General features: G+C 37.2%; 1 protein-coding gene across 1 annotated transcript in view; it reads left to right on the forward strand.

Annotated features, from left to right (window-relative positions):
* TTC29 (tetratricopeptide repeat domain 29) overlaps nt 1-13636 on the forward strand; it is a gene marked incomplete at both ends in the record, with an annotated part of 250407 nt that overhangs the window by 64649 nt on the left and 172122 nt on the right. The window contains 2 exons of the mRNA XM_079697160.1: nt 2165-2377; nt 6326-6411. Coding sequence (XP_079553286.1) covers nt 2165-2377; nt 6326-6411 — 299 coding nt within the window. The remainder of the gene's footprint in view (nt 1-2164; nt 2378-6325; nt 6412-13636) is intronic.

Here is a 13636-nt window from a genome sequence, read left to right on the forward strand (position 1 = left end):
GTTTTAAAAAAGAAACGAGAGTCATGGGTATTTGGAGAAAGGTGTTTCTGGCAGAGGTGCTGCAGGAGAGAGGTGAAAAACTATGCCTGCTTTTGTGGGAGGTAAGAGAAAAATTGTCAGTTAAATGTAAAGATAGAACAGTAAACTTCAACCTTCAGTATTTGCATCAAAATGAAAAAGGACTGCGCATTAATTTTAAGATAGTTTCCATTATATATTTCTCTTTACAAACTGAACACATTTTGATGATAGAAACATTAGAAAATGCCAATAATCAGGAAAAAAAAGCAGAAACCAATTCATCACCCATATAACACTGATAATGCTTTGTAAATGTTATCTGATGTTTTTCAATATTTTCACTTATCATGAGCACCCGTCCATGTAATCAAATATTCTTCTGTAATATCATATTTATGGCTTTGTAGTCTTTTATCATGTGAAAATTTCATAATACAAGTTTATAAACAGCTCAGCAGCACACACCCGCCTCTCTCTATGTATCTTTGTTGATATGCCCTCCTTCTGCATGGGACTCAGACTGGCCATGTCTTTACTGAATTTTTGTACAGCTTATTTGCTGATTATACATCTCTGTTGTGTTTCTTTTAAAATATTATTCGTCTTTATCTGTGCATTTTTAATATTTATTTTGATAGCAAATTCAGTGCAAAAATAGGAGGAAATTATATGCAATAGTGATGGCAGTGGCTACAGTATCCTGGAATGTCCAATCTGTAATATGCAGTGCATCTTATTTGAGGAAATGTATTGAGCCTAATATGGCCTACATAGGTTAATTTAATCAGTTGTGATAATTTGTCATAAGGACTCAACTACATATTTTGCAGGAAGACTATGTTGTACTTAAAGAAAGGGAAAATAAATAGTGGCTATAATTCAATTGGCCTGTGGGTTTTTTAAAATATTATCACTATGCCAACTGGTAACAGCAGCCGTGTTTATTGAGTACCTACTCTGTATCAGATATTGAACAGGTATTAATTCATTTCTCACAATAACACCTTGAATAGTTACACTATAATCTTACTTGCAGAAGAATTAAATTCGGGCACAGAGAGTGTAGTTATTAACCTGAGGCTAAATAGCAAAAATGGTAAAACTGGTAAAGGAATTCAGGCTGTTTGTTTGGAGCCTGCACTCACTCTTAACTACGATTGTTGAAATGACTAGATGTAAGTGCTTTTCCAGTTCATTCCAATTAGGTAACTCCAATGCCATAAAAGAGCATTTACATTACAGGATTTTGTCTGCATTTCTACAAGGCAATTCACAAGTAAAATACAATCTGTATCATGGAACTACAAACTACCCTTCCAGAAACGTGCTTGCTCACATTTCAAGGAATCAAACGACTTAAAGTTAATTTAGAGTTTTGGCTTTGAGAAGATATATTTCGGACTATATTATAAAATATAATTGAGAAGGACAGTTAAGTTACATTATAATTTTAAAATTAAATAACTTGGAAAGTCCAATCAAATGTTGAGAAGTAGTTTAAAGCTCCATAATACTTAAATTTGAAATTTGTAACAGTTGCATCCTTTCTCAAGACACCTGAATTCTCGAGAATGAAGAACTGCTTTCTGTTGAGAAAGCAGTGCAAGAAAGTGGTTTAGAGTGTGGGCTCTGGAATCAGACTGCCTGGATCTACTAAGCCACTGGCCAGGCAATCTTGCACAGAATTCTTAACCTCACTCTTTTCTACCTTAAAATGGAATCATAACAGTCTCTTTTCCATAGTCTTGTTTTGACAATTAAATGAGAAATGCATATAAAGTGCACAGCACAGTTCCTTGCATATATAATGTTGAATAACTGTTAGCTAATATGATTGTTATTAATAATTATTACTTTACATTCATACCATCTCTAAACATTTGCAATTCTCCTCAATTTCTGCTGCCCCAAGTATATCCCTTTAGCACGTATCCATTCAAAATCAGTGCTGAATCTGAGGTCCAAACTGAGAGAGCTCCTTTCCTAGCTGAAGTCCTCTTCAGCCTTAGAAATACTTGGCTGCATTCTGTGCTTCTCTCCCCGCCCACACACACTTTAATAGTAAAGCACAAGATGTATGCAAAATATTTGAAAATATGTTCTGGCCTGTGGTTTGTATTTATGAATGGCTTTTATTCTTCAGGTCAGCTTCTGGAAGCTGCGGAGCATTATGAGGCCTTCCATCAATTGACGCAGGGACGGATATGGAAGGATGAGACAGGCCGCGTTCTCAACTTCTTGGCCTGTGAGAGTCTCCTGAGGACTTACAGATTACTCTCAGACAAAATGCTGGAAAATAAAGAATACAAACAGGCCATCAGAATTCTTATAAAAGCTTCTGAAATAGCCAAAGAAGGTGGGTGGAAAAGAACACTCTCACATTGCTGCCTTTAATGGGCAGATACTGCTTCTCCCAAGAGGGAGGTAAAAATTGTCAAGTGTTTGGGTGATTATTTCCTATGAAATGCAGGGACAAATGCCATCAATATACTTTCAAATTTCACTGTAAAACAGAGGGGCCTTAGTGCTGACAGCAAGAAATCCATTACTTTCTTGAAAGCTTTATCTCCAAAATTGCGACCCTCTGGGTATAATGTTATAAAACAGTAAACCCATGATGAGAAGGTAAGGTCATTTGCAAAAGTTAACTCTGTGTGTGTGTGTGTGTGTATACACGTGTGTCTGCATGCATATGTGTGTGTGTGTGTGCTTAAGGTCATATATTTCTTACAATCTGAGAGACCTTTCATTGTTTGTAAATTCCCTATTGTCGGGTAATAGGAAAGATATGATAAGTATTTAGTTAAGAGTAACAGGAAGAGAGGACTTTAATATATTTTAGACTCATGCCTGTCAAAGTGTGTGGCCTTTGGACTGGCAGCGTCAGCATCACCAGGAAGCTTATAAGAAATGCAGCATCTCAGGCCCCACTCCAGACTGACTGCATCAGAATCTGCAGGTTTGCAAGATCTCCAAGTGATTTGTATGCATGCTTACAGCAGTGAAAATGCTTTTGTGACAGCTGATCACATCCTTAATATTCTATCATTAAAATATATATAAAATATAAAGAAAAAAATTGGAACATATACTCATAACCTTTTACTTTGTGAGATGCAAGGATATTTTGTGACCTCAGAGTAGTATATTAATAAATTACTTTTCATGAAGGAGAAAAAGATGGAAGTTATGCTCTTGAACTAAGTTCATTAGCTTGTGGACATATTTAATCAATTGGCTTATTGAGTAACAAATGGCTTATATGGAGTAAACAGGACTGATTTTCTGGGTTTGATTTTAATTTTTTAAAGAATGAAAGTAAAATCTTAGCTTATTCTCTCTGTTAATTTTTTAAAGTAATATTAGTTAAAATACCCATAGGGCATCACCCCCAGTGAAAGATATATCCCATTGAATGAACTGCTTTTGAATGAATGGTGATCTAGTACCTTCCCCAAAGGGGTACACACTGACATAAATAGTTAGCTCTTAGATCAATTTCAGCAGCTAACTTTAGTCACGTGAAAGTTATGTGGACTTTTAATGTAAGTTAATGTTATCAAGTAGGAAAAGGTATTTCACTTTAGGTTCACATTTGCTAAATTGTAAGGTTGTTCACAAAGAAAGCAAGGTTCCTAGGCCCTCTTCCAATAGTCAGAGCCTGCCAAGCCGTCTCCTTTCTGAAAGCATCTCTCCCTTTCCAAAGGACAGCTAAAGAGAATAGGAGAAAACTTGCTTCTTCTGCTGTAACAATTTTTAATATCTTTTAAAGCCAATAAATATATGTTTTTCATATAAGATAGTAGACAGGTTAAAAGATTGCACAGCATTTTACAGAGCTCTGACAGCCACTGAAATGCTCTGGGACAAAGCATCCCTTCTTACTGTTGTCTCCTACTTTGGTCAGGGAACCTGAAGCAGCAAGCTGATGATTGCATGGATAACGCTCGTCTCCCACATTGATTTACATGGTACTTAAGGAGGACTGACATCCACTGTGCACCTTAGTTTGGACACCTTGGTGTAATGCACAAGTATAGTACCAGCCATACAGTGGTCTCATGACTCTATTATTCTATTATTTTCTTCTTTCAGTCATCAATGGTCTTTAATAAATTCACAAAGTTTTACAAACATCAACACTGACCCCATACTCATTAGAAGGCATTCCCCATACCCTCCTTCCACCATCCCCTAGCAACCATTAATCTATTTTCTGTCTCTGTGGATTTACCTCTTCTGGATATTTCACACAAATGGAATCATGCTATGTGTATTCTTTTGAGTCCAGCTTCTTTCACTTAGCATCATGTTTTCAAGGTTCATCCATCTTGTAGATGGTATCACTACTTCATTCATTTTTATGGCCAAATAATACACTATTGTATGGTTGTATCACACTTTCTTTATCCATTCATCAGTTGCTGGACATTTACGTTGTTCCCACCTTTTGTCTATTATGAATAATGCTACTATGAACATCTGTGTACATGTTTTCAATTCCTTTGGGTATATACGTAGATGTGGCATTGCTGGGTGGTATAACTCTATGTTTAACTTCTTGAGGAACTGGCAAAGAGTTTTCACAAGTCGCTGAACCATTTTACATTCCCATCAACAATGTATAAAGGGTTTCAATTTAGCCACATCCTCACCAGTACTTGTTACTTTCTGTCTTTTTATTATAGTCATCTTAGTAGGTGTAAAGTGATATCTCACTGTGAATTTATTTTGCATCTCCCTGTTGGTTAATGATGTTGATCATCTTTTCATGTGCTTATTGCCCATTTGTATATCTTTGCAGAAATGTCTATTCAGTTTCTTTGCCCATTTTTAATTGGGTTCTTTTGTCCTTTCATTATTGAGTTACAAGAATCCTCTAATATTCTAGATGCAAGTCCTTCAACAGATTTGGTTTCTTTTCACTTTCTGATGGTATCCATTGAGAAGCCCTAGTTTTTAATTTGATAAAGTGCAAAGTAATTTGTTTTTTCTTTTGTTGTTTGTGCTTTTGGTATCATAACTAAGAAGGCTTCCACTAATCCAAACTCATGAACATTTACTTCTGCACTTTATTCTAAGAGTTTTATAGTTTTAACTCCTATATTTAGGGGCATGTGTGTGTGTGTGTGTGTGTGTGTGATGTCAAGAGAGTCCAACTTCACATTTTGTATGTGGATATCCAGTTGCTCCAGTACCAGTTGTTGAAAATGCTGTTCTTTCTCAATAAATTGTCTTGGGACCCTTGTTAAAAATAATTGACCATAAAATGAGGGTTGTTTTCTGGATTCTTAATTCTATTGCAGTGATCCTCATGTCTGTCCTTATTCTACTACTACATATTTTTTTATTGTGGTTTTGTAGTAAGTTTTAAAATTGGGGAGTGCGAGTCTTCCAAACTGTCCTTTTTCAGTATTGCTTTGGCCCTTCCACATTGCTTATATTTCCATATGATGCTTAGGATCAGTCTGTCTACTTCTCCAAAAATGACAGCTGGGATTTTAATAGGGATTGCATTGAATTTGTAGATCAGTTTGGGAAATATCACTATCTTAACACTGTCTTCCAATTCATGATTACTGTTATCAGTCTATTTACATGTTATCGAATTTCTTTTAATGATGTTTTATAGTTTTCAGTGTACACATTTTGCCCTTGGTTTGTTACATTTATTTCTAATATTTTGTTCTTTTTGATGCTGTTGAAAATGGAATTTTTTCTTTTATTTTCAGATTGTTCATTGCTTGTGTGTAGAAATAAAATCAACTTTTTTTTTTTTTTTTTTGCGGTACGTGGGCCTCTCCCTGTTGTGGCCTCTCCTGTTGCGGAGCACAGGCTCCAGCCGCGCAGGCTCAGCGGTCATGGCTCATGGGCCCAGCCGCTCCGCGGCACGTGGGATCTTCCCGGACCAGGGCACGAACCCGTGTCCCCTGCATCGGCAGGTGGACTCTCAACCACTGTGCCACCAGGGAAGCCCAGGCTGATACTCTTTATCAATTATTTCACATATGTAGTCGCAACTATGATGAATGACTATAGGTTTTACATGGTGGACTGGTATGGAGGGAAACTCCTCATAATTATATTGCTAATGCACGTTACTCACTTATATCTGTGACCCAGGTAAATTGTATTAACATCAGCCTTTTTGATGAGTACACAGTTAGGTTTCAGAGATTGTTGATATAAATCTGTATACTTTGTTACAGTAACTTTCTACTCTCTTAAAAAGCAAAGATTCTGTTTGTTGTAATAAACCAATTTCTTTAATACCATAATGATTTTTTCTACATTTTCTTTTTAGGAAATGACAAAAAGATGGAAGAAGAAGCTTCCTATTACTTGGGCTTAGCACACTTGGCTGCTGGAGAGTATGAAACAGCATTAGCAGTAAGTTCAAGTTGACTTTTAATCACTATCACTTTTAATTTTTATTTTATTATATTTGTTTTATATTTTTTTATTGTATGCTGTTATAAGGCCAACAGAAATGGGGTGGGCTGGATGTCAGTGTACCTACTTATAGAGACTAAAGCAGAATAGCACTATTCTAGAAGCATTAAAAATTGGTTTTATTGATGAAAGTTAAATATATGGCGTAATGGGACCCTCCACTCCTATATCACCAAGGACAAGAAGAAATGGGTTTAAATGACAGCAAAAAGTAAATAGTAAAAAAAAAAAAAAATTACAGCACACATAATATGATCTGAGAAAGTTTTCTTAGAAAAAACTGTAGTTAATAAGCAATAGATTGAATTGCATTGCAGTGAACCTTTCCTTTGTGTGTGGGGAGGTGGGGGAAGGAGGGCTGTAAAGGTGGAAGACATTGCTAGTCCCAAACTGAGAAGTAGCCTGCTTCAGGATAAAAATCAGTGTTTGCCTATTTTATGACCAGGCTTGGTGTGTTTGACTAAAAAACCCCCCCCAAAAAATGTCAAGAGCTATCTTTTCCATATTAAAACCGAAATCATTTTTCTTTCATTCTTCTCTTACCTCTAATATATTCCAACTGTAACTTCTTATTGAATTTCACATACATCTCATGTAATAATCCTATTGGATAAGAAGTATTGGCTTTACTTTTCAGCTTTGAGGAGCTCTTGTTGGATCTTTTAGATATTCATGCTAAATAGCATTTCTGTGATTGGGCTAAATATTTTGCTCTATCATCCTTAAAATTGGGTTTAATTGTAAGAGACTTGGGTTTTCCTAGTTGACTCTTCTACTTAATATTTTTTAGTTAATGACATGCACACAGCAAGGCTGTTGTGTTCCAGGTACTTTGAGGAACACAGAGGCCAACAAGATGCACACTTCCCTTTAGGAGCTAATTGAATGAGGGGGACCAACTTGTAAACAACTATAATTCAAAGCAGGATGAACAGGGGTTTTCTGAGTTCAGAGGTAAGAGTAGTTAGTTTCAACACTGAAGATCAGGAAACTTGCACAGAAGAGCTTTTGAGGGGCAGGATTTATACAGGCAGAAAGTGTGAGAGTCGAGGATGATAGCATATTAGACACACACACACTCCCACACACTCAATATGATCATAGTCAGTGGGTTTGAGAAGCAATGAATTGTCATGTACAAGACAGGATACAGTAGGAGATCAAGTTGGAAAATTAGGTGAAAATTAGCTTATAGATTCTCTCTCTCTCTCTCTCTATCACATGGCAGGCACATGGCAAAATAAATTCAAACAATACAATAGGGTTTACAGTGAAAAATAAGTCTTCCTTCCATCCCCATACTCAGTCTCACAGTTCTTTTCTCAAAGGCAAATACAGTTACAAGTTTCTGGTTTATCCTTCCAAAAATATTCATAGATATGCCTGGCATATAGGTGCATGTATATATGTGTGTCCTTTTTGTTGTTTACAAAATGCTAACGTTTTATACACACTGTTCTGTCCCCTGAGTTAACTTCCTCCATACTAATGTGCATATAGACATGCCTTATTTTAAGAGGGACTCATAGTATCCCATGGTATAGTTGTACTGTAATGGATTTAACTATCTCCTATTGGTGGGCATTTAGGTTATTTCCAATCAGTTTTGTTTCACAAAGGGTATAGCAGTGAATAGCTTTGTGCCAAAGTGAGAGAAGATCTACAGAATAAATTCCTAAGGGTGGAAATTCTGGTTCAGAGAGGAGAGGAGATGAATTTAAAGATAAATTTATTTTTATTTCTAATCTTCCCTTCAAAGAAGCTTAACAAATTTATTGTCACACAACAATAAATGAAGGTGCCTATTTCCTCAGGAGCTATGTATATCTTTAGGAAATTAGGCATCTGTATTAATACATGTTGTGAATATTTTTACAGGCCATTGTTTTTGGCCTTATTATGAAATTCTTCCATCCTGAACTTTTAGATATGTGTGTGGCCAAATTTATCAATTTCTTCTTGTATGATTTTTGGACATTCTTAGAAAGGCTGTACTCATTCTAAGTACAGCCTTTCTAAGAATTAGGAACTTATCGTAATTCCAGGATTATACTTTTTAATCTTTTGGAGGGTTGGAGGGTCTTGAATACTTCGTTGGAATGTGAAGCTCATTTTTTAAGCAATGTGGAATGTTTGGTGACTTTGATGAGGCTGGTGGCATCATCTCATTCATTTACTGACAACTGTTTATTGAGCACCTTCTAAGCGACAGACAACATGCCAGGCATGATGGATCTGATCTATAGTTTTGGAAGATAACACTAGTGGTGTAGGATAGTCTAGTAATGAATGTATTTAAAAAGCAGCATTTGGCATCCAAGTGACGAATTTCTTGATACTGTTACTCCTTTCAGAAAAGTATTGAAATTATTTTTCTGGAGGTAAGGAAGCCACAAATCAAATGTGAAGCTCACATTCATATTAATTGTGTGACCTTGGACAAATCCCTTAAATTCTCTAAGTCTCAATTGACTCAACTAATAAGTATAGTTACTTTTTGGGGGGTTGAATGGTGGCCTTAAAAAGATATATCCACTTTCTAATCCCTGGAATCTATGAATTTTACCATACTTAGAAAAAAGGTCTTTGCAGATGTAATTAAGTTAAGGCTCTTGAGATGAGGTGATCATTGTGCTGGATTTTCTGGCTGGGCTCTAAATCCAGTGACAGGGTCCTTATAAGAAAAAGGCAGAAGGAGGTTTGAAAGAGACAGAAAACAAGAAGACATGCCCACAGAGGACAAGTCCCTGTGAAGATGGTGGTAGATATTGAAGTTGCAGTGCCACAAGTCAAGGGATGCCTGGAGCCACCAGAAGCTTGAAGAGACAGGAAGGATCCCCTCCCTGTAAGAACATGGTCCTGCCAGCCCTTTGATTTCAGATTGCTAGGCTTCAAAACTGTGAAAGAATCCATTCCTTAATTTTTTTTAACATCTTTATTGGAGTGTAATTGCTTTACATTGTTGTGTTACTTTCTACTGTATAACAAAGTGAGTCAGCTATATATATGCATATATCCCCATATCTCTTGCCTCTTACATCTCCCTCCCTCCCACCCTCCCTATCCCACCCCTCTAGGTGGTCACAAATCACCAAGCTAATCTCCCTGTGCTATGCGGCTGCTTCCCACTAGCTATCTATTTTACATTTGGTAGTGTACATATGTCCATGCCACTCTGTCACTTCTTCGCAGCTTACCCTTCCCCCTCCCCGTGTCCACAAGTCCATTCTCTGTGTCTGCATCTTCATTCCTGTCCTGCCCCTAGGTTCTTCAGAATCTTTTTTTTTTTTTTAGATTTCCTATATATGTGATAGCATACGGTAATTGTTTTTCTCTTTCTGACTTACTTCACTCTGTATGACAGACTCTAGATCCATCCCCCTCATTACCAATAACTCAATTTCGTTTCTTTTTATGGCTGAGTAGTATTCCATTTTATATATGTGCCACATCTTCTTTATCCATTCATCTGTCAATGGACACTTAGGTTGCTTTCATGTCCTGGCTATTGCAAATAGTGCTGCAATGAACATTGTGGTACATGACTCTTTTTGAATTATGGCTTTCTCAGGGTATATGCCCAGTAGTGGGATTTCTGGGTATATGGTAGTTCTATTTTTAGTTTTTTAGGGAATCTACATAATGTTCTCCCTAGTGGCTGTATCAATTTACATTCTGACTATAAGACACTGATGAAAGAAATTAAAGATGATACAAACAGATGGAGAGATATACCATGTTCTTGGATTGGAAGAATCAACACTGTGAAAATGACTACACTACCCAAAGAAATCTACAGATTCAATGCAATCCCTATCAAACTACCACTGGCATTTTTCACAGAACTAGTACAGAAAATTGCACAGTTTGTATAGAAACAAAAAAGACCCCGAATAGTCAAAGGAATCTTGAGAGAGAAAAACAGAGCTGGAGAAATCAGGCTCCTGGACTTCAGACTATACTACAAAGCTACAGTAATCAATATAGTATGGTACTGGCATAAAAACAGAAATATAGATCAATGGAACCGGATAGAAAGTCCAGAGATAAACCCATGCACATATGGTCACCTTATCTTTGATAAAGGAAGCAAGAATATACAATGGAGAAAAGACAGCCTCTTCAGTAAGTGGTGCTGGGAAAACTTGACAGCTACATGTAAGAGAATGAAATTAGAGCACTCCCTAACACCATACACAAAACTCAAAATGGATTAAAGACCTAAATGTAAGGCCAGACACTGTAAAACTCTTAGAGGAAAACATAGGCAGAACACTCTATGTCATAAATCACAGCAAGATCATTTTTGACCCACCTCCTAGAGAAAGGGAAATAAAAACAAAAATAAACAATGGGACCTAATGAAACCTAAAAGCACAGCAAAGGAAACCATAAACAAGATGAAAAGACAACCCTCAGAATAAGAGAAAATATTTGCAAATAAAGCAACTGACAAAGGATTAATCTCCAAAATATACAAGCAGCTCATGCAGCTCAATATCAAAAAAACAAACAACCCAATCCAAAAATGGGCAGAAGACCTAAACAGACATTTCTCCAAAGAAGATATACAGATTGCCAACAAACACATGAAAGGATGCTCAATATCACTAATTATTAGAGAAATGCAAATCAAAACTACAGTGAGGTATCACCTCACACTGGTCAGAATGGCCATCATCAAAAATTTTACAAACAATAAATGCTGGAGAGGGTGTGGAGAAAAGGAAACTCTCTTGCATTCCTTTATTTTTGAGCCATTTAGTTTGCCTTGTTACTTCAGTCCTAGGAAACTAATAATAGGATTATTAGAAAAGACAATTTATATCAAGTTTTAAAAGAGTGCCTGCCTGGTATATAAAAACTTTTGATAATTAGTAGCTTTTATTATTTTTACACTAATCAATTAAGTCTCTGAGCTTTACTAGTAGTAGTGAATATGGAAGGAAATAGGTTCAGAAGTTCTGGGGGACTTGGAATTAGATTAAATCTGGGAGGTGAGGGAGAGAGTAGCATCCAGATGGGCCTAGGTTCCTGGCTGTAGAGCTGCATGGCCTCTGGTGGGGGATACCACAGGACGCCCAGGCTTGGGGGGAAATGAGGAGTTCAGTTTTGAATATGTTGAGTTTGAGGAGTTTTTGAGATAGCAAAGAGAGATCTATAGACAGTGGTATATGTGGGCCTGGAGCTCAAGAGGAGGTCTGGATTGAAGATGCTGTGTAAATTTGAGGCTGTATAAATTTGCAAGTTTTCAGCATATTGAAGTTGTTGAGTGGAGGAGATTTCCTAGAGACAGTTAATGATGAATGAAAAAGTTCAAGGACCAAACTGGGAGAAGGAGGTGCCAAGGAGATTAAGCAGTGTCTCTGGAGAGGTAGCAGGAAAACCAGGAATAGATGATGGCATATAAGCCAAGAAAACCAGCATGTCTAAAGGATAGAAATGAGCACATTCCTTCTGTCTCCTATCCCGGTTTGGGGCTGGAATGAGAGAGCTCCTTGCAGATATTTCCAGTAAGATCTCAACCCCCTCACCCAGGCATGTATGTACCTCACTGAGAGTCAAGGTTAGTTCATTCTTGGATGTAACTCTCCAGCCAGGGCAGAGTCTTTGGAAAACCAGGCAGGCCATATTCCAGGCCTTGGCTCACCGCTACTGTCAAGAGTAGCCTGTGTAGTTGGGAAGAACCAGGGACTTGCTTGAGGTGGAATATTGTTACCTTTTTGGAACACAGCTCACCCAGAACTGAGAATTTGCAGGAACTGAGCATAAGATTTGAGCCAGACCCACGGGCAGAGCTGCAGCGCCAGTGAAGAATCTGTTGTCCGGTCTGGATGCAAGATGCTAAGAGCAAACTCGAAAAGGCATCAGATTCACAGCTGGAAAACAGGAGGCAGGAAACAGGTACCAGGGAATCACCAGAGAATGGGAATTTGGCGCTGGGGTGTGGCTGGGTGGAGAATGGACACTGAGCAGTTGTACCTGATTCGGGGCATGGAGGTCTTCCAGCTCGGGCTGATTTTAGAGGGCAGCGTGTTTTTGCTGTTGTGCTGAAATTAGTTCCCACAAAACCTGACATCTTGCTTTGATTTCAGATAGATGGCCGCCATCTTTTCATTCTCTCTTGTTTCTTACTTTAGCCACTTTTCCCTCCTTTCTTTCAGATATAAAAGGACATTCTTCAGACTTGAGTTTGAATCCCCTTTCAGTTTTTCTAAAATTTATTTTATTGAAGTACAGTTGATACACAATGTTGTGTTAATTTCTGCTGAAGAGCAAAGTGACTCAGTTATACATATATATACATTCTTTTTCATATTCTTTTCCATTATGGTTTATCACAGGATATTGAATAGAGTTCCCTGTGCATTTTCACTTTTTTTCTTTCTGGACTTGGTGAAGGTGATCGTATAACCTAGTGATCTATTTTCTATTTGCAAACTACAGCCTGTCTTTCCTTCTGCAGCTGCTCTCCATCTGAAGGCATGGCTTCTAGTTTACAAGATGTCTATTGGAAACACACACCTTATTTAGTGAATGTATTATAAAAAAAGAATTACATGATCAGTTAATAAATAAGATTGATTCCCTGATTGGTTGATTAGGTATCTGCCTGGTTATCTAATCACAAGGTAAAAATTCAACACATAAAAAAAGAATTTTTCTTTTGAAGTCCTTTTTTATCCTACTTTCCCGCCCTGTGCAGTATTACCAGCACTATCTTCATCTGTTCTAAAGCATCGATGGTGTTTCTATCACACTGTAGTTCTGGAGGGCAGTAAGAATGCCTTGAGATCAACTTTGTCATGTGGGAACCAGCGTGAGAAACTGTCCAGTTAGATTTAACATTGCCTTTTCATATTCAGTCTATCTCATCATCAATTCTGTACACTGTTTTTATTCTCTCACTTGTATTTTAAGTTTATAATTTGGAATATTTTCACATTTTCAGTTTCTTGCCCTTAGATTCAACCACTACCTCTAACAAATTTCTTCTCCCTTCCAGTAATGTTGTTCATCTGTTTAAAGATTTTTATGTGAATTTTTTCAAAGAATCTTGGCTTAGAGAAACCTGTCACAAGTAAATATCCCTAATTAATGGTTCTGATGATCTGAAACAGAAGGGACTCTGAAATTTTGCTAATGTATCTCAATTTAAAAG

The sequence above is a fragment of the Hyperoodon ampullatus genome (genome assembly GCF_949752795.1).
Source record: "Hyperoodon ampullatus genome assembly, chromosome: 1".
Taxonomy (NCBI): domain Eukaryota; kingdom Metazoa; phylum Chordata; class Mammalia; order Artiodactyla; family Ziphiidae; genus Hyperoodon; species Hyperoodon ampullatus.